The sequence below is a fragment of the Pleurodeles waltl genome, chromosome 9 (assembly GCF_031143425.1).
Source record: "Pleurodeles waltl isolate 20211129_DDA chromosome 9, aPleWal1.hap1.20221129, whole genome shotgun sequence".
Classification (NCBI taxonomy): domain Eukaryota; kingdom Metazoa; phylum Chordata; class Amphibia; order Caudata; family Salamandridae; genus Pleurodeles; species Pleurodeles waltl.
In genome coordinates, this window is record NC_090448.1 from 259,438,831 (window position 1) to 259,465,048 (window position 26,218).

General features: G+C 46.9%; 1 protein-coding gene across 1 annotated transcript in view; it reads right to left on the bottom strand.

Annotated features, from left to right (window-relative positions):
• SLC6A11 (solute carrier family 6 member 11) overlaps positions 1 to 26,218 on the bottom strand; it is a 968,432-nt gene that overhangs the window by 7,837 nt on the left and 934,377 nt on the right. Inside the window, exon 14 of the mRNA XM_069206667.1 lies at positions 15,409 to 15,579. Within this exon, the coding sequence (XP_069062768.1) occupies positions 15,409 to 15,579 (171 nt within the window). The remainder of the gene's footprint in view (positions 1 to 15,408; positions 15,580 to 26,218) is intronic.

A 26,218-nucleotide genomic window follows, 5' to 3' on the forward strand; every position in this document is an offset into this window, starting at 1 on the left:
ACCCACACAGAAAAATCCACCACTATTCAGACACCCATACAAGTCCGCCACACCAAAGGTCAGTGATAAACTGGCGGTACCAAAACCCACACCTTTACTCCAACAGGAACACACCCAGAGTATCACAACCCACGAATCATCACAGCGGTCTTTCAAAAGCGGTAAGCCATTGGCAGTACACACAGCCGCGCTCAAAATACACACACATACTGACAAAACTACACCACATTGGACAATTCCAAACACACACACCTGACACGTATGCACACACCACACCCACATACTCACACCACTATAAAACACACACACACATTACCCAGAACCTTTTACGACCCCAAGGATTTGACAACTGCGAGAGAATCCAGGCAGGAGCACCCACTCAATCAGAGGCACAGAACACCATCACCCATACACCATCCACGCATCTCACACCACACACCACAACACATCACCCCACACATCACCCCACACATCCTCACACCTACCACTCACACCACATCCATGGCACCCCGAAGACACCCCAGGTTTTCAGAGGAGGTGCTAAGGGTCATGGTGGAGGAAATCATGCGGGTTGAGCCACAGCTATTTGAATCACAGGTGCAGCAGACATCCATTACAAGGAAGATGGAGCTATGGCGGAGAATAGTGGACAGGGTCAACACCATGGGACAGCACCCAAGAACAAGGGATGACATCAGGAAGAGGTGGAATGACCTACGTGAGAAGGTGTGTTCCGTGGTTGCAAGACACCAGGTAGCAGTACAGAGGACTGGGGTGGACCCCCACCTCCTCACCCACAACTAACAACATGGGAGGAGCAAGTCTTGGCGATAATGCATCCTAAGGTCCTGGCAGGAGTAGCAGGATGACTGTACTCTGGTAAGTCAAATCTTTACGAGTAAATCCCCCACCCTACCTGCATGCCATAACAAACTCCTACCCCTACCCGCACCCCATCACTCCACCACCTCACAGATACCCCACCATCACAATCCACCCATCTCAATACCAAGCCCTGCATGCAACACCAATGCATGGACACCCATCACAGACCTGCATGGACACCCATCACCACAGCATGTCCATCACAGAGATTCACCCAGCCCACAAAACCACCACGAACACAAGGCCAAGCTGACAGGGAAATCACAATCATACAGGGAAACACACCCATGCACAAGATGGCACACGCAGATACATTTACACTGCATTTGCATCCCCACAGGAAACCTGTTAGACTTTTCATCCTTGGCGTGGTCTCCCTTAACTTTTTGCCTCTGTTCCCCAGGTTGTTGATGTGGGCTGGACTCTGATTTTACTGTTTTTGTCACTCTGGGCACTTTACCACTGCTAACCAGTGCTAAAGTGCAAGTGCTCCTGTTTAAAATGTGTACGTAATTGGTTCTTCATGATTAGCATATTTGTTTTACTGTTAAGTCCCTAATAAAGTGCACTAGAGGTGCCTAGGGACTGTAAATCAAATGTTACTAATGGGCCTGCCGCACTGGTTGTGCCACCCACACAAGTAACCCTGTAATCATGTCTCAGACCTGCCACTGCAGTCTCTGTAAGTGTATTTTTACACTGTAAATTCGACTTGGCAAGTGTACCCACTTACCAGGCCTAAAACTTCCATTTTCGTACATGTAAGGCACCCCTAAGGTAGGCCCTAGGTAGCCCCCAGGGCAGGTATCTGTGTATGGATAACGTAGGACATATAGTAATGTGGTTTATATGTCCTGACAGTGAAATACTGCCAATTTAATTTTTCACTGTTGCAAGGCCTGTCTCTCTCATAGGATAATATGGGGCTACCTTTAAATATGATTAAAGTGTAGATTCCCCTAGAGAGTAGATGGACATGTGGAGTTTGGGGTCCCTGAGCTCACAATTAAAAAATACATCTTTTAGTAAAGTTGATTTTAAAATTGTGCGTTTGAAAATGCCACTTTTATAAAGTGAGCATTTTCTTGCTTAAACCATTCTGTGACTCTGCCATGTTTGTGGATTCCCTGTCTGGGTCAGTTTGACAGTTGGGTTGTTTTTCACCTCACACCAGACAGTGACACAAAGGGAGCTGGGGTGTAACCTGCATTTCCTGATTAGCCATCTCTGCTAGGAGGGAGGGGTGGAGTGGTCACTCTCATCTGAAAAGACTGTGCCTGCCTCTGACAATGCAGACTCCAACCCCCTGGTGTGTGTCTGAGGCCTTGCCTGGGAAAGGCAGGATTTCACAAGTAGGTGTGAGTCCCCTTTGAAGAAAGGTGACTTCAAAGGCTAAAATGGGTATAAGAAGGGCACCCAAATCTACAGACTTTAGAAACACTTCTGGAACCAATAGGAACCTCTGCCTGGAGAAGAGCTGATAGCTGAGGAAGAAGTGCTGCCCTGCCTGTGACTGTGCTTTGTGGAGCTTTCCTGCAATGCTGCTTCTGCCAGAGTAAGAGGGCAAAGACTGGACTTTGTGTGCCTTCCATCTTGTGAAGAAATCTCCAAGGGCTTGATTTAGAGCTTGCCTCCTGTTGTTTGAAGTCTCAGGGACAGCAAAGACTTCTCTCTGCCAGCACCTGGAGTCTCTGGAGAGACTCCTGCTCTGACAAGTGGTGCCCTATCCAGTCCCTGGGCCCTTGAAAGGAAAGCTGGTGGAAATCCAAGGAAATCGACTTCGGCCGACTCCGGACCGACGCCGCTGCTGAATCCGGTAACACCGCCTGCACCCGACGCCGTGACCGTCGCTGGAACGCGACGCTCTTCGCAGGCCCGACGCCGCAGCAGCCCCGCTGAAGTCCGCGACTCCGTGGAAGTCGCCGCACCACGTCGTGACCTACGCTGCTTGAAGTGCACAGATTCAACGTTTCGCATAGACGCCGCGATCCCCGACTTCGCGCATCGGCTTGTTTTCACTCTTCACCAAAGGTACTGTACTTGGGGGTCTACACGACTCCGTGTCCGGCGCCGCTGGTGTCGGCTTGTTGGGAATGACTCCGTCACGACGCCGTGTTAACATCTCATCGAAGCATTTTTGTTTCTAAGCGCTATTTTTTAGTTTAATCTCTAAAAATTCATAACTTGACTCATGTATGTTGGATTTTTGTCGTTTTGGTCTTGTTTTGTTTAGATAAATATTTCCTATTTTTCTAAACTGGTGTTGTGTCATTTTGTAGTGTTTTTCATTAAGTTACTGTGTGTGTTGGTACAAATACTTTACACCTAGCACTCTGAGGTTAAGCCTACTGCTCTGCCAAGCTACCAACGGGGTAAGCAGGGGTTAGCTGTGGGTGATTCTCTTTTAACCTGACTAGAGTAAGGGTCCTTGCTTGACCAGGGGGTAACCTGACTGTCAACCAAAGACCCCATTTCTAACAACCCATACTCAACGTCACCAGAGAGGAGGTGCCAGCCAGAAACAATCCACCCCCTGAAGAGGCCCACAGTGATGACAGCAGCTCTGCACGCCTGGATCAGGATGACCAATCTGGGCCATTAAGGACCTCTGGGCAGTCGGTTCTTCTGCCACAGTCCGAACCTACCACAGAGCCTCCCCCTCAGGAAACACCAGCACAGCATACACCCAACGGGCCCATGCCTCTGTCCCCAGGACACGTCAATCAGCAGTGTGTCTACCACTACAGGGACCCCAGGCAACCCCACAAACACAGGACGATCAGGGACCTGGGGTCAGTGTCAGTGGGCACACAGTTCAAGGGACAGAGGCACAGGACAACAGGGAAGCTGGGAGGACTGCTGTGCGACATGGGGAGGACAGGCCCAGGGAACCCACTCTCCACAAGGCTCTCTCCAACATCCTGGGAGCATACCACCATTCTCTGGAGACTATGGGCCAGATACTGGCCAAGCTGCAGGAGACCCAGCGGCTGCAGGAGGGACAGGTATGACCTAACAAACATCTACACCATCCTGGTCAACATTGCAGGGGTGCTGGGTGGCATGGCCAAGACCATGAGGGAGGCAGTGGCACAACAACAGGCCCCTGACACTAGCCACACAGATGAACAGCCCTCCACCTCCACCGGGGCTAGTGGACAGGAGGCTCCACCACAGGACAAACAGGCCACTAGCACCCCACCCCCTGCAGAAGGAGAACTACCCCACAAACGGTCCCTGCGATCCAGGCAGAAGACAGAGAACATTTCCAAGACCCCCGTCAGGAAATAAGACTCTCCTGATTGTCACCCTTCTGTCCCACTATGTCACCCTGGCCACGTTGAACTGCCATTATTCCCCTTCCTATGCCCCCTTGGACAATGCACCTGTAATACCAAGAGACTGGACTCTAACTGGACCTTCCTCCACCATCACCCCTGCCCATTCCACATCCCCCTGTACTTATGAGCACTGAAATAAACACCCTTGGACCAAATACAAGTATTGTGTCTGTCAATTGATTGCAAAATATATTAGGTGAACAAGCTGTAAACTTTTCAATCCATATGTCCAGTTATATATACATTGGTATGACCTGTAATGGGTAGCAGTACACATAGCAGGAGCCAGAGTGGGCTCACCTATTAGCCACACCTGGTGCCTGTGGACCTGGCCCATCACATATGGGATGCTGCTATTCATCAAGATAAAGACGTCATGCACAGAGCCACGATATTTGGCATTCACATGGGAGATGTACTGGTCCGCCAAACACACCACCTGCACAGTCATAGAGTGATATCTTTTTCTATTGCTGAAAACTTATTCATTTTTCTGGGGGGAGGGAAAATGCCACATGTGTACCATCAATGGCACCTATGATGTTGGGGATATGTCCCAGGGCATAAAAGTCAGCTTTCACTGTGGCCAAATCCTACACCTGGGGGAACATGATGTAGGTGTGCATGTGTTTCAGCAGGGCTGACAACACTCTGGTCAACACGTTAGAGAACATTGGCTGAGACATCCCTGATGCCATGGCCACTGTTGTTTGGAAGGAACCACTTGCCCGGAAATGGAGCACTGACAGGACTTGCACTAGAGGGGGGATACCAGTGGGCTGCCGGATAGCTGACATTAGGTCTGGCTCCAATTGGGCACACAGTTCCTGGATTGTGGCACAATCAGGTTTGTAGGTAATGATAAAATGTCTGTCCTCCATTGTTGCAAGGCCCACCAGGGGTCTGTACATTGAAGGATGCCGCCATCTCATATGCAGCCTCAGCAGTTGGAGCCTATGGAAGAGAACGGTGAGCAGAGGGTCACATTCCCACATCTATTGCACTAATGCTGTTTATTTAACTTTATAAACAAAATGTGAGTCCTAAAATCATTTGCATTGCCAGTGTCTGCTGTGACGAAGTTATGTGCCATGCCCTGAGGCCCTCTGAAATGGTGGATGCCTGACCTGTGAGGAGGGACAAGTGGAAATGAGGTAATTGCGCTGGCATTGTGTGCGCCATCGTGGTAGGCGGTCGATGACCGCTGTGCAACTTCACATTGGTTATCATTGGGCCTTATGGGTTCCAGGACCCAATGGCGATGTATGCCGGCGATGAAAGTATGCACCACCGCGGACGTCACTGCCATTTTCTACCTATCCACTCACTTGCTTCCTGCCCATGAACAGGAGAGGACCTACACTGCAAGCGCTGCTGTGACCTGTGTCTGGAGGCGACAATGGCTCCAGTGTCTGGGGAAAGGGCACCTGCCTTCACTGCGGAGGAGTTGGAGAAACTGATGGATAGGGTCCTACCACAGTACAGGTTACTCTACGGTCCTCCAGACAAACTGGTGAGTACACTGTGAGCATGATGCGTGGGCCATGAATGTCTGGAGTGCTGTGTGTGTAAGCCACATGCTGGGGGGGCTGAGGGGTCCTGGACAGAGTGCAGCATGTAAGGTGGTCAATGTATGTGCGTCTGGGTATGGGTGGGATCTTGTGGACAATGAGTGTGATGGTCTGGACAGGTGAGTAATTCCTTTTTCTGCTGTCTTTTCCCTGCAGGTCAGCGCCCACCAGAAAAAGAGTATTTGGTGTGCCATCGCCAAAGAGGTGCGGACCCTGGTGGTCTTTGACAAGAAGAGCATCCACTGCCGCGAGAGGTGGGAGGACCTGCGCCGCTGGGCAAAGAAGACGCAGAGGGCCAGCTGGGGCTGGCCTCCCAGCGAGGAAGGGGTGCTAGTCGCACCATAACTCCCCTAATGTTCCCATTCTGGCGGTGGCCTATCCAGATTTGAATTGTCACTTAAAGGCATCACAGCAGCCACAAGGGGGTGAGTACTAAATCTGACTCCTGCCTGGGTGTGTTAGGAGTTACTTGGGTGGGGGGTGGGGGCTATTGGTGCTCCTAGCCAAGGGCGAAGATGTCAGGGTAGGTCCCTTGTTGGGCAACTCTGAGGCCCACCTACACCAATAGTGTTAGTGGGTTTCTACTACTGGGCAGGGTCCTTCGAGTTTCTGGGGTGCAGCTGATGGCGTTAGGCATTGTATCCCATGGGCTGGTGGCTATCTTAGGAACTGGTTGGGCATGGCCTAGTGCATAGGGCTGCCCCCTGTGTGTTGTGTATGCCAACAGTAGCGGTGTTGCTGGCATTGACCAAGTGTATCCGCTGTCTCTCCCCCCCTTTTTGTTTTGTCACCCTGTCCTTCTGTGCATTAGCATCATCTGGCAGAGGAGCAGGGGCACCGGCGACAGAGGGAGCTGCATCCCACATGGGCCTGGAGGCCGAATCCACTGAGGGTGAGGGCACCAGTGGGATGGAGGGCGAGGGGAGCTCCATGACAGGGACAGGAGGGGACACCACAGACAGCGACTCCTCCTCCGATGGAAGCTACCTGGTGGTACTTCTGTGCCCACCTCAACAACAGTAACAGCCGCCACCCCCCCTACCAGCACCACCCTCCCAGCAGCCCCTCAGAGTGTTTCCCGTGCCCGCTCACCCAGTAGGGTGGGCATCTCCTTCGCCCCAGGCACCTCAGGCCCTGCTGCGGTCAGCCCTGCTGCCCTCAGTGAGGTGGCTATGGACCTCCTGACCTCCCTCACTGTTGGGCAGTCAACCGTTCTGAATGCCATCCAGGGTGTCGAGAGCCATGTGCAACAAACAAATTCATACCTGGAGGACATTTACCCTGGCGTGGCAGCCCAACAGAGAGCATTTCAGGCTCTGGCCTCAGCACTGATGGCAGCCATTGTCCCTGTGTCTAGCCTACCCCCCCCCAACTTCTTCTATCCAGTCCCATTCCCCTCCACCCCAGCCTATCCCAAGCACATCTTCAGACCAGCATGCACACAAGACAACACACAGGAGTGGTTCAGGCAAACACAAGCACCACACATCATCCCACAGGCACTCACACAAGCACCATCCCCATGCAGATACACCAACATCCACTGCCTCCACTGTGTCCCCCTCCTCCTCATCATCCACCTAGCTCCAAGTATCCGCTCCACTAACACCTGCATGCACTACATCCTCATCCACTACCGCCATCACCAGCATGCCCATCACAACACACCCCTCACAAGCAGTCACCACCCCACAACCATACAAGCGTCCCCTGTGTCCTCTCCCACTGTGTCTGTAACCCCTCCTCCCAAAGTACACACACCCACCCAACAGCCATCCACCTCACAACAGCATCCAGCACATGCACCTTCACCCAAACTCAGCAGACAGACATCTCCTACAACCATTTCCTCTTCCTCCACTCCCAAACCCTCTCCCCCGTCCCGCCCGAGTGTGTCTAAAAAACCTTTCCTAACTAACATTGACCTGTTCCTAACCCGTCATTCCCCTCTGGCCAGGGTGTCCAGAACCCAGCCCAGCACCTCAGCCACCAAGCCGCTGTCCAATGTGGACCATGTGCCCAGCGGCTCAAAGGGGGCACCCGTCAGGAAAACCAGTGTACCACCAACCACTGCAAAGGACCAAACCATACCGCCACCTGCCAAGGTGAAGAAGGGGCCAGCATGCAGCAGGGGCCTGGATGACGTCCCACCCACCAAGGCCTTCTCCAAACCTCCAGCTGACAGAGCCAAGGGCAAAACAGCATCAGCCAAGGTGAGGAAGAGGCAGAAAACAGAAGGCAAGGCACTTCAGCCGACAGAGGATGCAGGTGATGCCCTGGTGCCCACAAGCAGAACTGCCAGCCCTGCCACCTGCACCGTGTGCAGCACCGCCAGCAGCCCCGCCGCAAGCACCGCCACCTGCACCGCCGCAAGCACCACTACTGTCAGCCGCAGCATCCCCAGTGGGCAGCCATCTGAGGCTGAAGGAGAAGGGCTGGAGCCTCCCTCCACCATTGGCAGCACCGGCACCTGCACCACAGCCAGCACTGCCAGCAGCCCTGCAGCAAGCACCACCGTAAGCACAGCCACCTGCACCGCTGACAGTAGTACCACTACCAGCAGCAGCAGCCCCAGTGGGCGGCCGACCGAGGTTGCAGGGGATGGGGTGGAGGCTCCCCCCACCACTGCCAGAACCGACACCAGCACCGCCACTGCCACCACTGAGCAGCCGTCACTGCAGGCGGACAGTGTGTAGTCCTGCCTCCATGGCCTGTTGTGCATCCTGGCCCCTGCGAAGCAATTGGGTGTGACACCCAGTTGAGAGACTGTGACCTTGCACTCCCCAAGATTTGCATCACAGGGCACAATGCCCCCTCCAGGACCAGTGGAAGAAGCCATCCACTCATCCTATTCTTGGCAGGAGGAAGCAGACTGGGCACCAAGCCCCCTCCAGAACCAGTGGAGAAATGCATCCACTCACCCTATCCTTGGCAGGACGATGCACACTGGGTACAAAGTGTCAAAGCCCAGCTCACCTGAGTCCTTGTTCAGTTCTGATGGAGGTTGAAGACAATCCGACCCCACCCTGAAACTGCTTGTTCCAGCACACTCGTTTTTAAAACAGTGCACTAAGAACAGAAGCTCAAGGGAAGGGGGGAAGTGGATAAAATAAAATAAAGAGACAACACCGTTCTTGCGTTTCCACTGTTGAAGTGCTGCATAAATCTGCGGCCCTCTCTGACTTTTGTAGAAACTGGTGCCTAATGAAACATAAACAAAGAACAGATAAGTACAACCTATTCCTAACTGGGTTCCTGACTATCCCTTTATTTATTAGAAATTTTCTTCTAAAAGTACCTCTTGGATCCGGGTCTCTAGTTTCCAGGTTTGGAATGTGTTACTGCTCTGGGATGTGTTTCTATTACTCTAAAGCTTCTAAAACATTAAACAAATACCGTTATCAGAATTACCAATATCAAACATTCATCTTAATATAACTAAAGCCTAAATTCCCAATAGCAGACTCACTTTTCCCATATTTCCAGAATCTTTTATAAAACAAATACTGTACTTTTACGTCAAAATACAGCATGTAATTTGTGCAAGTCCTTGATTTACTGTTTGCCTTGCTGTTAATGGTTTCCACGGTTCGATTCTTAAAAGTTCCATAAAAACAAAAAAATGTTTGCTTCACAAAGTTCCGCAAAGTATTCTTGTAACAAAGAGTTTGAATCACAATGTTCGTGGAAGGTATCTTGTTTCAAATTCTCTATACACAAATCCAGAAATTGTTGTCAAAGTTCTTTCAGGTAATAAAAGTTTTGCACTTACTTGTTGCTGGCAAGAGATACTGATCAGTCTAACCTTGTCTTCTTTCTCTTTTGCAGGTTGCTTGTAGGAGAGAGGCTAAGGCAAGGAGGAACCGGAAACCGGAAGAAGGAAGAGCCAGCAGCTGCGCCCATTGAAGCCAATGAAAGTCTGTAGAGAGCAGGAGTGCCAGCGCCGAGGGATCTGTCCTCAGGTAAGCGGGAGGTAGACGAGCACAAGCACTGGGTGAGGATCGGGGGCTGCCTTTTATAGACAGGGCTGGGAGTGGTCCTCACATGCTGCACATGTTCTTGAAAGGTGTGCAGAGCTGGGTGTGGTTTGAAGAGCTGGGTGTGGTCCTCACATGCTGCACATGTTCTTGAAAGGTGTGCAGAGTTTCAGTTATTATGCAAATGAGTTAAATTAACACATGGCCTAGAGAGGAGTGTTTTAAAGAAGCCTTGGTAAAAGCAAGGCCCAATGTGTAAACAAAACAGCACATTAAACAACATACACAGAAGCCTAGGGGGGGAAGGTGAGATAACAAGAAAGGCTTTCAATAGTAAGTTTAAGAGGGAGCTATTACAGAACCCACTAGTGCAGTGAGAGGGGACATGCTCTTTGCTGTGCACAAACCCTAACACAAAGTCCCCTCCAGAACCAGTGGAGTAAGGCATACATTCACCCTATCCTTGGCAGGATGAAGCAGAATGGGCACCAAGCCCCCTCCAGAACTAGTGGAGAAATGCATCCACTCACCCTATCCTTGGCAGGATGAAGCACACTGGGCACAAGGCCCCCTCCAGAACCAGTGGAAGAAGGCATCCACTTCAGAGACTTGAGAGACCGTGGCTTTGCACTCCCCAGGGACAAGCAGTGGGCAAACCACCCACTAGAGAGATTGTGGATTTGTATTCCCCAGGACCAAGTAGTGGGCAAACCACCCACTTGAGAGAATGTGGCTTTGCACTCCCCAGGACCAGGCAGTGGGCGTACCACCCACTAGAGTGACTGTGGCCTTTCACTCCCCAGATCATTGCTGTGGGCATGGAGCCCCCTCGAGGAGCAGTGGTGTAGTACCATCTTCCAGCTGAGGTGGCCCCCCTTCCCCCTCCCCCTGAGGTGCCTGTGTGTTTTCGACCTGATGCCCCTGCAGTGTTCTCTCCGTATTGAGGCAGGAGTCAAGTGTGGGCTTGGCCCATGATTTTTGGCCCAGTAGGTCACGGATATTTGCAAAGGACAGTGTACGGCCTTCTGTACATATTGTAAATATTTGTATATATTGTTTTTCAATTAGTTACGTATATCTGCATATTTCAAATATTCACTTATTTCACTCAATTCCTTTTGTCCTTGCGTTCTTTCAGGGGTAATGGGGTGTAAATGTACTGTGGTTGAATGTGTTTGTGTGTATGGTGTTGTGGGTGAGGGTGGGGGTGGGGAGGTTGCGTGTGTGTGTGACTCACCCTTGTGCCCTGTGTGCTAGGTGCAGTACTCACCATGGTGGTCGCCGCCGCCTTTGATATTCCTCGTGTATGAGGAGGTAGACCAACATCGGCAGGACCTGCAGCTCGGGCCCCATGTCGTCTTGGTTCTTCATTGCGTGTTGAGCTGTGAGTGGTTTCCCTTCCATAGACTGTTTCCACCCTGCTTTTGATGGCATTGGTACCGCCCCGGAAAAGCTGGCGGATGGTGATGTGGTGGGTGGTACATTGTCCTCTGCCTGTCTGTTGGCGGTGACCGCCACGGTGTTTGTTGCTACCGCTGTTGCGGTCGGAGTGTTAAAATGGCTGTATGTCTGGCGGTTTCCGCCGTGGTTCTGATCCCATTTTTTTTACTGCCGGCCTGTTGGCGGTATTACTGCTGCTTTAACACCGACCGCCAGGGTTATAATGAGGGCCTTAGTCTTTTTTCAGACCTCGGAATCCTCTAGCTGGACAAGGCTATGGACAGTATCAGAAGAGGTCTTTGAGAGGCCAGATTCCTCCTTGGCCAGGTCCAGCTGAACCAGATTTGCTGCTTCAGAGAAGCCCTGAGTGAAAGAAGCCTGCTTCTTCAATGTAGTACTATTGCACCTTGGGTGGATCCACCTGGCAAGTTTGTCCCACTCATCAGGAGGTCCTAAAGTCCAAAAATGTTTTAAGTCACAGGTTTTTTGGGATACTCCAGAAGTCTAGTTAGGCACAACCAAGACTTCAAGGGCTTCAGGAACAGCACATAGTAGTCAAGACTTACTCCAGCAGAGGCCACCAAGAGAGTCTGTGTCAGGTCAAGTTGGTACTGTTCAGGTGGGCACATCACATAAAAGGTTTCCTGCAGGCTGTTGTGGCCCTGTAGTTCCAGGTTTTCTGGGATGCTAGAGAAGTCCTGTTAGACACAGCCAAGAGTTCCAGGACCTCAGGAATAGCACAAGGTGGTCAAGATTCACACCAATAGAGGCCACCAAAAGGTCCCAGTGAGTTCAACTTATTACTGTTTAGCTGGGCACATTGGGTAAAGGTCTCCTGCGGCTTGCTGTGGCACTGTAGTGTACACAGGAAGTTAGTCAACGGACCATTGAAGTTCATTTCTTTGTCTTTGGCACAAGTTGGGGCAGATCCTGTCCTTCTGGTCTCCTTACAAGTCTCACACACCACGTACAGTCCTTCTTCTGTTCTTTCATACATTCATAAAGTATTCTGAAGAAGGTATCTTGGGCTGCCACATTCATGTTTGGCACCAGCGTGTGGAAGACTCCTGGACCCTCCCTAACAAATAGGATGAAAGTTTGAAGGGGTAACCTACCCACTTTTAGTGGAGTTCCTGTGTGCCATTAAGGAAACAATCACAACGTGCCTCTCACTCAATGAACCCTTCTCCCCTTGTGCAGAGCATATGTGCCCATCCATAGGTGTGAACAAGGAAATGATCAGTCCCCTCCTTGGTCACTCCATGGCAGTTCTGGGACAGCTTTCTCTCCACTGGACTTGGTGCTGCATGACTGGGAGGACAAAAGAATGGCCTGTGCAGATGCGATCGGACATCTGCTTGTGACAGGGGAAGCTCCTCTCAAGTAAAATTAAGTTATTGTCCAGCTGGTCTTTCTGCCAGAAGAACAAACCATCTCCCTACACTCAGGCCATTCTCTGTCCTTTTAAAGCAGTTTTCACACCTCATCAGGGGCATTCACAAGTGGGGTGACAGTTGGAGGCTAATCCAAATTAGTCCCTTATCCTTAATATTTATAAAGATCTGACGTCTCTGTGGAGTTGGACATTTAATAAATATTAAAAACATTCCTGGAATAATTTTCCTACCTCGTCTGTAGCCTGAGGTATCAGAAATAATATTTAATGTTGCGTCTTAGTATTTCTCTATGGGCTAGCAAGCCTTCCCACAGTGAAAATAGCATTTGGGGACCAGTCACTGTAAGGGCATGTTGACTTTAATTTTACATCCATCTTACTTTTAAATACCAGGCATCATGCCTTGTTTGCTACAAGCCCTACATACAGTGACTTATTATTATATGTAAGTGAGTTTTTTTTTCCTGTCAAGATGGTTGCAGCATTAAAGCTGCAGCATCCAGGCTCAAGTGGTAGGCTTAGAGTCACATTTGTCTATTCACACTTGTGCATGGCACTTTAGTGCTGTAATCCACAGCTGACGTTTAACTTTCCCTGCCTTTCGTGTACTTTAGGCACAATGTACCATAGCCTTAAAGTTTAATATGCTGATCAGAGTATTAGCCATTTTTAACAAGTTTTAGGGGGTCAGAGGAAATGCACTTGGGCCTGGTTACCAGTGTACCAGTGCACAGAGTAAAAAACAACACCTTAAATTCACAAACAAATGTGGGGTGACCAAGCAAAAAGAGGTACTGTCTCATATTTGGCAATCTGCTACCCATGGCATTTTGGTCAATTGTTATCCATGAAGCCCACAGGGCTGGGATCTTAATATGTAAAAAAAAAAAGCGACATCCTCCTTGTGAGAAACTGAAATATGAACTGGAGTGTATTCTAGTCCTCCACAAGTAGTAAAGTCACTATTTTGTTAGGTCCAGTCAAAGGTTTCAATAATTTAACATGAGCTCAACCGCTGATTGCTGTTGCACAGAGCAGACAGTCTTAACTGTTGAGAAAAGCATAAAATATTTAGAAGAACTAAAGCAGTTAAAAAGTCGAAAACACAACACTATAAAAAGCCTACTCCAATTTATAAAAATAGATAAAGACAGTAATAGGTAAAATGACACCAAAACAACAAAAATCCAATAAGGGGAACTGAAATATGACTTAAGTGGAAAAAATCAAAGAAGCTCAACGTGTCAATGGTAGTCAATGATCAAGTTAAACAGGGACCTAACGGTGTTTTGAAGCCGACAACAATGGGATACAGGTCAAATACACTAAGAAGACTGGCCTGGAAGCAGGGAAGTATAACATTTTCCAAGCCCCAGTTCGAAAGGGACTTTGTAATTTTTCTAAAGAAAACTCTTCTCCTTGTAAGAAGTCCTCTTTTTCTTTTTTGACATTTCTGAAGCCACCCAGGGGATCAGCCATTTGATCCTTGGACATATGTTTGTCTTTAGATTTCAAGTGGAAGGGGGCCTAACTTCCTTAGGGCCTTCTTACAGGCCACAGCTGCCAAGATCAATCGGTTCTGTTTGCCTGGAATCCTTTTACAAGTCCAGTAGTGATGAAGGTTCCTTGGGGTGCCAGATGATGGGTGGGATGTGAGTCCTGGGGTCTCCCTAACCCATTGAGGAAAGGTTGTAGGGGTAAGCCTACCCAATTTGTGAGTAATTCCTGATTGCTTTAATCACAGAGGCCCAAAAAGCCATGTCAGCACCACAAAATAAAATGATGGACTGAGTGTTGAAACTTTTGAAACACTCACTCCCAATCACATGTGTTTAATCCATCATTATTTTGCTCGCCATGTCATCCAGGTTTGGACCCAGCCACATGCAAATCAGTCTTGACTCTGCTCCCCATGGGAATAGTCCAGTCCGAACTACCAAGTCAGGTCCATTCTTAGTTCCTCCTTCCTGAAATGTCAATGAACTATTGCTGGGCTGAAGAAAGTCATGGGTATTATATTCTTGCATAATAGGTAAAACAAATGTGAAGAGTAACAGAATGTCAATGAACCAGGGGCCAGATGTAGCAAAGGGTTTTTCCCATTCTGTGTCAATGGGAAAATGTGTTCGTACATATGGCCCTAGGTGAGGTAGGATACATTTCAAGGTTTAATTCTGTAGCACACGTAGAAAGAGGAAAACGCCTCAGAGGATTGTTTTTTTTTCTATGCAGGAAGGGGGCCTTCAAGTACAAAAACAATCCTGTCTGCAGTGTAGACACTCTTGCACCATGGTGCAAGGATGCCAGCATTGGCACTAGGCAGCATATAATTCTCCAGCGCAAGGGGAGGACAGAAATGCACCATATGTTAAATATGGGGCATTTTTGCCCTTTCCCCATCACACAAAAAGTTCAGCAAGGTGTCTTGCTGCACTGTGTTTTGTGACATTTTGATAAATCTGCCCCCCCTGGTTTGCATGGGTATGTCTGTGTACAAATAATTTGCTTGACCTGTGTTGTGGCTGCAGCAATGCACCAATATCATGAAAAACAGATAGCCTGCTGGCAGGACCCTCACTCTTTAATTCATGGTATTAGGCCTCTTATGGTGGCATTCCAAACTAACTAGAGTCTCTCCCAGTGCATAACAGGAGCTCCTCTATCTTCATGGTCAATTTTCCTTCAAAACGCAAGCAACAGATGACAAATTGTGGTTTGATGTATATGAACACAGAAGTCAATGTCATTATTTTAGTTTAATAATAATAATTTTAAAAATATAAGCAGTACATGATTACCTCCTGAAAGGTTCCTTCCGTTTTCCACATCTTGATGAAGATCCACAATGGGATACAGACCATTGATGAGAGGGCCATCATCCACCCTATTCCATAGCCCCAACTGGGATATGTGTAGACATTATTGTATTTCAGTGGTTTATATTTCACAAGAAAAAATATGAAGGTTCCCTGCAAAAAAACACAGATAGCTTAATCAAAACTGTATGCCACTTAATACAAAAGAAGGTGAATGGCACGTAGCATGCCTGCAATTTTGTCTGACTTGTCCATCATGCACGTACGAATCACTCACCAAAATGTGGTGTAAGTAACAAAAGTATTTCACATATATTTACATATTTTCCTGGCGCGGCTCATAGTATGGAAAAGGGGAGGGCAGCGTGTGGTGAGGGGGGGGTCACAAAAAAAAAAAAAATTTAAAAGTACCCTTTTGTCCCCCGCTGTGCCACGCCTCACCGCAACCATGTGCCCGTACACTGGACTCATGCACAGGCTCACAGCCTGCCCTGCGTCCTATCCTAACTCTGCTTTCATGCTGCTGACAGCAAAAAAGCAGCATTACGATTGGACAGAGCACCCAGTCAGGGTGTTCTGTGGCTGACTGAAAGCCTCGACCTGCTGTCTCCAACCCAGTAACACAGTACCTGCATTGCTGGGTTGGAGAGAGCCCTGTGCACATATTTTATGGTAAAAGTTGTGCAGCTGTTGCTGCTGGCAGGGGGGAGCAACGCTCCTCTGCCCCAATAGAGGAGCCACCCCTGCATATTTTACAAATCCATTGTAAGACCTTTTTGTTTCCTTCATAAGTGTGTTTAGTGCATGAAGAAATGAAAGAACATATGTTTCCTTAGCCTTAGAACTGGGGTTGGAATATTTCAAGGGTCCGACATATTTGTATATGATTGCCCCTAATCCCTCCTCCGATTCACCTCTGGGACAGCTCTTGGTGTAAGTCGGTTAATTGCTACTAGTGGTCTATCTTGGTCTCAGTGAATATTTTAGGCAGGTATATATTGCATTCATTTTCATCAGTTGTGTGCTTTGTAAAACATGGGTAAGTTGCTCTACTCAAACCTGGAAATTTTCATACATCGAATCAAAATTTCTACTGTCCACTAAGAAGAAAACAAAATATATTTCATGAACAGGTGTTTCAGGTTTAAAAGGAACAATACTTGATATTGTGGGCATGAAGCCAATATATCTTATCTGTTAGTAATAACTCAATGAGACAGCGCTTTAGTTCAACTGGTGACAGAAAATAATGTAAATAATGCTAATGTTCAACATCTCATTGGAACTAAACATATCAATCTGAGGCGTCTGTACAACTTGTTGCCCCAAACTGTGGTTCCACATATTTACTATGGCATTGCACAACGATATTTGGAGTATGGCCTCTTTCACAGAATGTATACAATTGACATCAAATAATGGGCACAATTCCAATTTCAAACTTTTCTGTTATGGTAAATATAACAAATGAAGAAGGATAGGATCCCTTTGACATCTCTAGTTGAGTGTTTTTGAGACAACAAATTGCTCATGGCAGACCATGTTGGCAGAAAAGCACCCCACGGAATTCATAGTAATTGCTTCCTCATTGAACAATTTGTAGCAGCCCTCTTAGGTGAATGGTGGAGGGACCTTCATCACTGAGCCTTGTCTTGATAAGAGGCCCACAGCCACTTCAATTATAACTAGTAGATTTCCATTGGAATTGCCACTAAATAGCATTCTGATTGTTCTACAGTCATCTGGAATTCCAACAGGTATTTGTGTTGACACAGGTTATACTTCAGCTTATTAGATGTTGTATTTCCTAGCCCATCCTTTCATGTTGGATGACACATGATGTAGCTGTTAGTCATTATAAATCCATTCTGATAGTTCATAGCACTGAGATATTGTACTGTGCATTAAAGTAATGTGTGTGTTGATAGAAAGTGAAGCTGCTTAGTTGTGTGAACATTACACTACTTCTTCTTGCACACTTTTTAAACTTATTTTGTCTTCTTAAAAATGCACAGTTGCTATCACTTATTTCTGGTATAAAGGGAAAACAGACCCTCTATGTTCAGTTATATTTAATTGGACATAGTTACCTTTCACTAATGGCAGTTTCAGTTCATTGTAATAGAATATATAAGTATAGCAAAGTATAACAAACTATTGTAACTATTTAGTTAGAAAGATCTTCAAAGACAAGTCTGCTTAAGATTTCATTTCTCACTCCTAGTCTTCTTTCTAAGTGGTGAAGACAGAGGTCATCACATGTTTCACCACCTGGTGATTAGTAATTCTGATGGCTTTCTCAAGTCTCAGTGGGGCGTCATTTATTGCAAGCTATCCTCATGGGTTTTGGCAGTGTCAGAGAGTGGGACATGTTTTATTAGTTGGTCCTCAGATATATGTGGGGTCTGCCCTCATGTAAGAATCATCCATAATGATCTTTGTAAAGAGTTTTTTTCTCTTTACATCTGTAATTATTTGACCTATGCTGAATATTTAAATACCTATAAATCTCACTATATTTTTACACATAGGCAATGTACGATAAATAACAGGTAACATAGAGCCAGAGAGTAACTTAATCCTAGCTACATGCAACACGGCACGTATTCGATGCTCTCCAGAAGCAAAGGGAAGTTTGAGAACAAAAATAGAAGACTGCTCAGCTTCACTCCTGTTGCTGAGTCTAGCACAGGGAGGTCCAGTAGATTAGTGTAAGTTAAAGTTGCGTACTTTTACATGTTAGTGAGCAAGTGTGTCACACATGTGAGGACAGGCAAACCATGGCAAAATTAGCAGTTTCCTTGTGTCTTGGAACTAAAGAGTAATAGGAACTGAGCCCAGCCTCCTAGGCGCTTAGCTGGTAGGCTACTACAAGTAAGGAAAAGTAATCATTAGGCAGCCAATGTTACCTAAGGTCCAACCCCCAGACCTCTGTATTGCTCCCCTTCTATCCCAGCAGCCTTTTGAATATCTCCTGTGCCCTGTTTCCATGGGCCCAGGTGAAAGAAAGTTGCATCTTGTATCGCTCTGTCTCTTGAGCAACAGTGGTCCTTGTCCTGGGCTATGTATCTTGGCACTGGTTACAAATCAGGTTGACCATCAATGCTGGAACCAGTGGGCAAGTGGCAGGCAAGCAACATTTCAAAGCCTAGTGGAAATGCCACAAAGTCACTAGATGTAGCTTCAATATTTTAATTTTTAGGTGGGTGATGGTTTTGACATATGCTGACTCGGATGTATTGAGACCACCTTGGATTAATAGCGGCCACAGCTGCAAAAATGGTTGCCTTGGTATAGTGTGGCTATCCGTGGCCTTATGGTGACCCTGTACATTATGTATTCCTTGGCATTACGTTGACAACTACAGATGCAAGGGAATTAATCTCTGGCTTCTGATATGTATTATCTTACATTTAATGGCTTTCCCAGGCATATAGTGAGCGTTTCTGGCATGATGAAGCATACCAAGCATAATTTATCAGTGTTTCAGATGTACATCTGAGTTCGTTATATAACAGGAGAACGTTCTTAAGTATTTATAGGAAAGCTGCTATTTATGGCCTGAGGCCTTTTCAGACAGTTTAATACATCTTAATTTGGTGGAATGGAGTCATTTTATTAAAATGTATTGTTATATCAGTTTTTAAATGAAAAGAGGTTATGAACATAATTTAGAATTAAATTAAACATAGGTAACTTGTTTGTAAATTATTTTTACGAATATATTATATTGATTTATATTTTTACTATTTTAAATGATTTAATTGAGTTTAACATTATTTTTTATGGCCTTTTATTTAGTGTCCCTACCTCCATTGTTTTCTATGGGAAGAAGATGCACTACCAGGAGTAGGACAAGTGTGGTGCTAGATATACTACTATCTTTAGTAATAACTTACACTTGTAAATTAGGCTACTTCCCCGTTTTAGGGGCTGCAGACATGGAAGTTACATATTTGGAATAACTTTACACTCCGATTTAATGAGTAGACAAAAGTAGTAAAATAATCAAAAGTCTAAAAGTAAACTACACATGTATATTCACTCACAAGTGTAAGTTACATTTGTGAATAACACTGTTGATGTTGCCTCTTGTTTTAGCTGTCTATTGGAATATCAAAAATTAGAGTAATGAAAAGTTGATTTTTGGAAATACAGAGTGTGTGACCTGCTAGCAACATAGAAGGAACAAACATATAATCCCTATAGTATGAACTAAACCGCTAGAGTCTTGGTTGTTCCCTTTACCTTTATATTTACTGGACAGTAGAGATACGGCAAAATGTTTATCAACTATGGATTCTCTTAAAGGAATTTTTAAATTGCTCTCAACATTGTAATCCTCTGTTTGACCAATTGATATTGGGCAGATTATTTATGTGTGTACTGCAACCTCAGTGCATTGTAAACAGATTTATAGAAATGACTGAACCCAAAGGTTTGTGAGGCTAGCAGAGAAAACACAAACATGCCCCATACGATGGTATTGTCGACAGAAGTCTATGGTGGTCATTCTGACCGCGGCGGTCGGTGGTCGCCGCCCGCCAAGCGGTTCCCGCCGAAAGACCACGGCGCCCATTCTGGCTTTCCCGCGGGCGACCGCCAGAAGACTGCCGGCCGGCCCAGCGGGAAAGCCCCTTCAACAATGAAGCCGGCTCGGAATGGAGCCGGCGGAGTTGCAGGGGTGCGACGGGTGCAGTTGCACACGTCGCGATTTTCACTGTCTGCAAAGCAGACAGTGAAAATCTTTGTGGGGCCCTGTTAGGGGGCCCCACGGCACCCGTTCCCGCCATCCTGGTTCTGGCGGTGGACACCGCCAGAAACAGGCTGGCGGGAAGGCGGTCGGAATCCCCATGGCGGTGCTGCAAGCAGCGCCGCCTTGGCGGATACCCTGGGCCGGCGGGAAACCGCCGGCTCCCCTTTTCTGACCGCGGCTTTACCGCCGCGGTCAGAATCGCACAGGAAGCACCGCCAGCCTGTTGGCGGTGCTTCCGCCGCCCTCCGCCATGGCGGTCATGGAGCGCCAGGGTCAGAATGACCCCCTATGTTCTTTGAACTGTAGTACCTTCCAACAAATACAGTATAAAACTGAGGCTGTTTGTTGTCCCTATGAGGGCCTAGGGCCATCTACTGTTTGGTCTCCCCACAGACAGCTTTAGCTGTTTGGGGGAACTCTAGTGTGAATACTTTAAAATTTACAATATGAAAAAGTACAGAGAGAGTTGGTGTTTGTTCATGCCCCAGCAGCCATCAAATGTCATGTTTTGTGTTTTGTCCTTTGTCATTCCATGGATAGGTTGGCCATCAAGCCCTAGGCATTTTTTTTAGAAGATTATATCGCCCATTGCTGTTCCCATTAAGAGTGTAATGCAGCCTCAGTGTCATAAGACAAGGACAAACAGTAGTCTCTTTTACAAGATACTGTAATATTGATTTTTTACCAGTTTTTGTCATGTTTCTGTGGACTTTAGGGTACTATGTTTAGTGGTTGTTTGAGTGTATAACACTTGTTTCTGTTTTGTGACATTTTTAACAGCTGTTTGTTCATAGGGCCAGTGGTTAAGTAAGAAAAAAGGAACGCATATGCCATTCTTGAATCACTCCAACATTTTCGGTGGCACATTTGTTCTATTGTCAGCACATTGTAAACGGAACCATAGAAATGACTGAGACCCGAAGGTCTCTAAGGGTAGCAGATAACTCATAGACCTGCCAATAGGATGATATTGTTGACAGGAGCCTATGTTCTTTCAACTGTAGTACCTTCCAACAAAAACAGCATAAAAATGAGGCTGTGTCTTGTTCTTATAAGGGCATAGGGTCATCTACTGTTTGGTCTCACCACAGACAGCTTTAGCTGTTTGGGAGACCTCTGGCACAAATACTTTATAAAATAAAATACAATACAATATGAAAGAGTACAGAGAGTGTGGGTGTTTGTTCAGGCCCCAGCAACCATTAGATGTCATGTATTTTTCTTCCTTTGTCATTGTATTGATGGGTTGGCCATAAAGCCCTTGGTATTTTGGAGAAGGGTACATTGTCCCATTACTGTTCCCATTCAGTTTTTGTGATGGACTACAAGAAGTACTTCTCTACATCATGACTCCTTCACTCCCTGTCTGCTCATCCCTGCTTCTGTAACTGCTTCCCAAGTTCCTCATATTCATAGTTTCCCTTGCTCTCCATCCTCACTTAGTCAAGGCCTTCCCTATCAACTTATCTTTCTTTTTCCTCAGATCCCACCTCCTACTTTATCTCCCTTCATTACTAGTTTCTCTCTCTGTTTAGACACTATCCTTCCCATAAAGTGTTTACATTCCTTATCTGTTTCCCTATTAATACCATCATGGTCCTTGTCATTTTAAAATTCCTTCTGCACTTTCTCGTACCACTTTCTCTTTTCCATCACCATTTTCTCTTTCTGCATTCCAGTCATTGCTTTGACTTGCTCTCCTCACATTCATTTCACTAATTGCCTTGACTGTCCTTACCTACTTTTCTTTCTGGACCTATCAGTTCATGGTTGTGCTGTCCACAAGTCTTGCACTCATTACTTTTGTGAAATTAGAGTGACTCCACACATTCAACTGAGTTTTTAATTTATACAAATGTCTGGTAATACCTATTGATATTAGGGGGACCTGTTCCAGGAGTTGAATTCAGGACTAACACATTATAATCCAGGAAAGCATATTTATTTAGAACACAGAAAAAAGCATAAATAAAATTGCAAAATCTTTGTTGAAGTGATGCCCTCACTATAATTAGTCTGTTAAAAACAAAATTGGGCAGTCAAGTATTTTGCCAGTCTTTATAGCCACTTTCAGTAAAAGGAGACATTGAAAGAAATCTGCACTGTTAATAACAGTAGCAGATGTCAGTGGGCTATCTAGTAGTGGCTTATGACACTACAGCCAGCTTCAAGCAAGGGTTTGTGTGTTACATCAAGGGACCTCTAGCAACAATCTAAGATTTTGCAGCTGGCTACAAAAAGGATGTATGCCTCCTTCAAGGGACCTGTAGTGCTGCCCTAAGTACTGCAGTGTACTACAGTAAGGACATGTGTCTGATGGAAGGACTCTAATTAAATGTCTATGATCATGTTGCATCATGAAAGTGTTGATTACACTTTTCCAATGCTGATGCACTAAGGCTCCCCACATTGTCCTGTGGTAGCTAGGTGGCTGAAGTTTGGACCCAAATATGATATGTGACAGCCCCTGCAAGGAAGCACCAACCGCGAGGATACGGCGGACTTGGGCTGTGCTGAGCAGGGCAACACTGTGACAGTGGTGGCAGCCAGGTTGGTCAGCCAGTGAGGAGCGTGGCAATCCACCGGGGGCCAGTGGAGACCCAACCCGATAATTAAAGCTTCTCATACTCCTGGAGGTGAGGCAGCGGCTGGCAGGCAGGCCCCACCAAGATGCAGAGCATCGACGCTAGGCACTGAGACATGTACATTAGTATTGCAATCTCTCCCGGTGCCCCTTCTCTGACCAACTCCCGCTACAGAGACCTATCGGGTGCTGGTAGGCAAGAGCCTGAAGGCCGTGAGCAGGACCAGGCTGTACAATTGGCAAGAAAGCAATTGACTCAGCGACACCCCGAGGCTCTGTAGGGCGGAAGCCCAGAGGGTCACAATGAGACACTGAAGAGGACCGCTTCCCTACTGCTCCCAAGACAAGGGTAAGGGGGCATGCCTCTGATGGCTTAAGCCCCTGTATTGAAAGAAAACCGGGGGTGAGGACTAGCACTTAGTTGGCCCACACCTCTAGCACTTGGAGGAGAGACCACAGAGTATTAATTGAGGGGCCTTGATGATGCAAATGTTGATCCAAGCCCCTGGTGAGCTGTGAACTATGTAATGGGGAGGGCCCTTCTGGAGTGCTTTGTGCTGACTGCATTGAGTGTTCCTGATTTACACAATGCCAAGGAGGTCTGGAAGATGACAGTGGTCATGTGAATCACAAGGGTATAGTGTGGACCAGTCCTTTATGTGCCTGGAGTGCCTCATTGATGTACTAAGGTCACATCCGGGATCTACTGGCCCACTTTTTAGAAGTACCCAGATGCCAGCTTGTCTGCAGTGATTGTCTGTGTGGGTCCCCTCAGCACAGAGGGTGTGTCTTTGTGACCTGCCTCCTGGCTGGTTAGGAGTTATACAGGGACTCCACTGAATCACCTTTAAGGAGGTACACCAAACGCCTTGAAAGGCATTTGTACTAGTCGCTATTTGATCGTAGAACAAACCTGTTTGGGCCTTGAGGGTGGAAACTATTCCTGTCAGAGCTGGCTGGAGTGCATGATAGGGACTGTACCACCTGCGGGCCAAATGGTGAAGGCCAAATCATCTAGGTCTAGGGGAGGGTGCAGACCCTTCTATCCCTCTTGAGCATAGACCCTACACTCTGGGTCATCTTGAAGCGACACTGCAGTTATTCCACCCAATTCGAGAAAATATTACACGCCATCCTGGACACTAAAAGCACTCTAGAAACCAAGATTGATGCCATTTTGCTACAAGTCAACCTCCTCCAAGCAGGCTATGGAAAATTAGTTGACCTCATGGATGATGCTGAATCCTCACTTACCACTTTGAGACCCATGCTTTAGGAACTCTTGTCCCAGTTGAATGAAATGAAGGCCACAGGACAGCCGAGAATGCGGTGGACCACTCAAAACATACCAATGTTCGTTTCCTGTGCTTCCTGGAATTATCAGAGGCATCGACCATGGAGCTGTTCCTGGGACGATGGTTGATGACCAAGGTACTAATGGGTAATGTCCCTAAGTTCTTCACAGTGGAGAAAGCACACAGCCTACCCAGCAGGCCAACTCTGCAGGGACTCTGGCCCAGTCGATGTTGAAAACAACCTTCTCTGCAGGTTCACCCCCAAAAATTCTGTGTTCCTCATCCTATTTTTGCTGGATATTTAGCAATTGTTGGCCCTAGGACTCCCTGCACTTTACCACTGCTACCCAGTGCTAAAGTGTTTGTGTTCTCCCCTAAAATATGGTTTTATTGATATACACCCAATTACCTAATTGGCATATTTAATTTACTTATAAGTCCCTAGTAAAGTGCACTATATGCTCAGACCCAATTTCTAAAAGCTGGTCGTTGCAATGTTGCTTAATTATAGGGACAGAGACTTGATCCTACAGCTGTTCCACATGAACAGCCCCTAGCAATTTGAAGGCAGCACCGTCTCAGCATATTCGGATTTTACCATGGAGATAAAATGCCTCCACAACTCCTGTGCTGTGGTCAACAAGCGCCTTGAGAAATGCGTCTGAAATATGCCCTCTTTTTCCCTGCCAAGTTTAAGGTGATGGATTGCAATATCGTTCATTTCTTCTCAACACCTGGTGATGCCTGAACGTTGTCACACACCAAGGGACTATTGGGAACAGAAGACCAGGATGTCAATGAGTGGCCAATGCTGTGGCAGCAGTGCCAGAGGCTGTTGGGGACTTGAAGACACTCTTCCCCAACACACTTGGAGGTGGCACTACTGCTTGGCCAGAACTCTTCTGAAGTCCTGAGATTGGACTGCTCATCTGACACTGGGTCAGACACAGCTGGCTCCTTGGCCTCTGATGGGGGAGAATCCCAAAGTCTGGAGAAGAAGCCAATGTTAACGGATGAGCTTTTGTGAGGACATGGGCCTGCACCATTAGGTAAGATCCAGAGGTTGCCAACAAATGTCCAGGTGGCCCCAGGGGAAACACTGGACTCACTGAAGCATTTTGAGGGCTTGTGTGCCTGTGAGCCCTGCCCTTTCGCTGGACACACATCCACTAATCACCAAATAGGACATGTTCTTCTTTCTTTGACTTCTACTAATTGCTGGCTTTTTGTTGACTGCTTTTGGCTGGGTGCTTAGTACAGTGTTTCCTCTTTTTCCCTTTTTGTACAACTGAAGTCTAATATATAGTTTATGTGTCCAGATACTAAAATGGATGAGACATTCGCTTGGTGTCGGCACACTTGGGGGGCCTCCTCATTCCTGTGGGGTTGGGTTGTTATCCTATAGGGAGCTGCACTTGTCATTGCTAACATATATGAGAAGCACATCCAGTCCATGAGCCCCTGAAAGAGAAGCTGGCAGAACCAGAGTAAAAATCCAGCCACTGGAGCTGAGTGGCAGAAAAATCAAAGCAACTCCTGCACAGTGGCTGACAAATTGATGCAGCACCAGTGAAATCGATAATTCACTAGCTCAGCGAAGATTCATCACTGCAGTGCATCCGGATTTTCCATGCATTTTCCCTGGCCATCAAAATCTTCAACGTCACTGCACAGACCAGAGGCTGCTTGTCCCGCACTACTTATCCAGCAGAGAAAGACTCAATGCATGGCCTCACTTACAAGTAAAGAAAAAAGCAAAACATCACTTGCTTATCCGATGCACACTTGCCCGTGCAGCTTTATGTTTGATGCATACCAGGTACTTTGTGCTGAAACAACGCATACATTGATTTTTAGGGATTAAGAATCTTTTTACTTTAAAAATGCATATCTTTGCTTGTGTATTTTAGATTTTAGTTGTCTTGGTCTTGTTTGATTTAGATAAATATTGGCCATTTCTCTAATCTGGTGTGAAGTCCTTTTGTGGTGTTTTCACTGTTTTACTGTGTGTGTTTGTACAAATACTTTACACATTGCCTCTGAGATAAGTCTCACTGCTTGTACCAAGCTACCAAGGAGGTGAGCAGGGGTTATCTGAGCTGTGTATCTCCTTTACCCTGACTAGAGTGAGGGTCCCTACATGGACAGGGTGCAAAC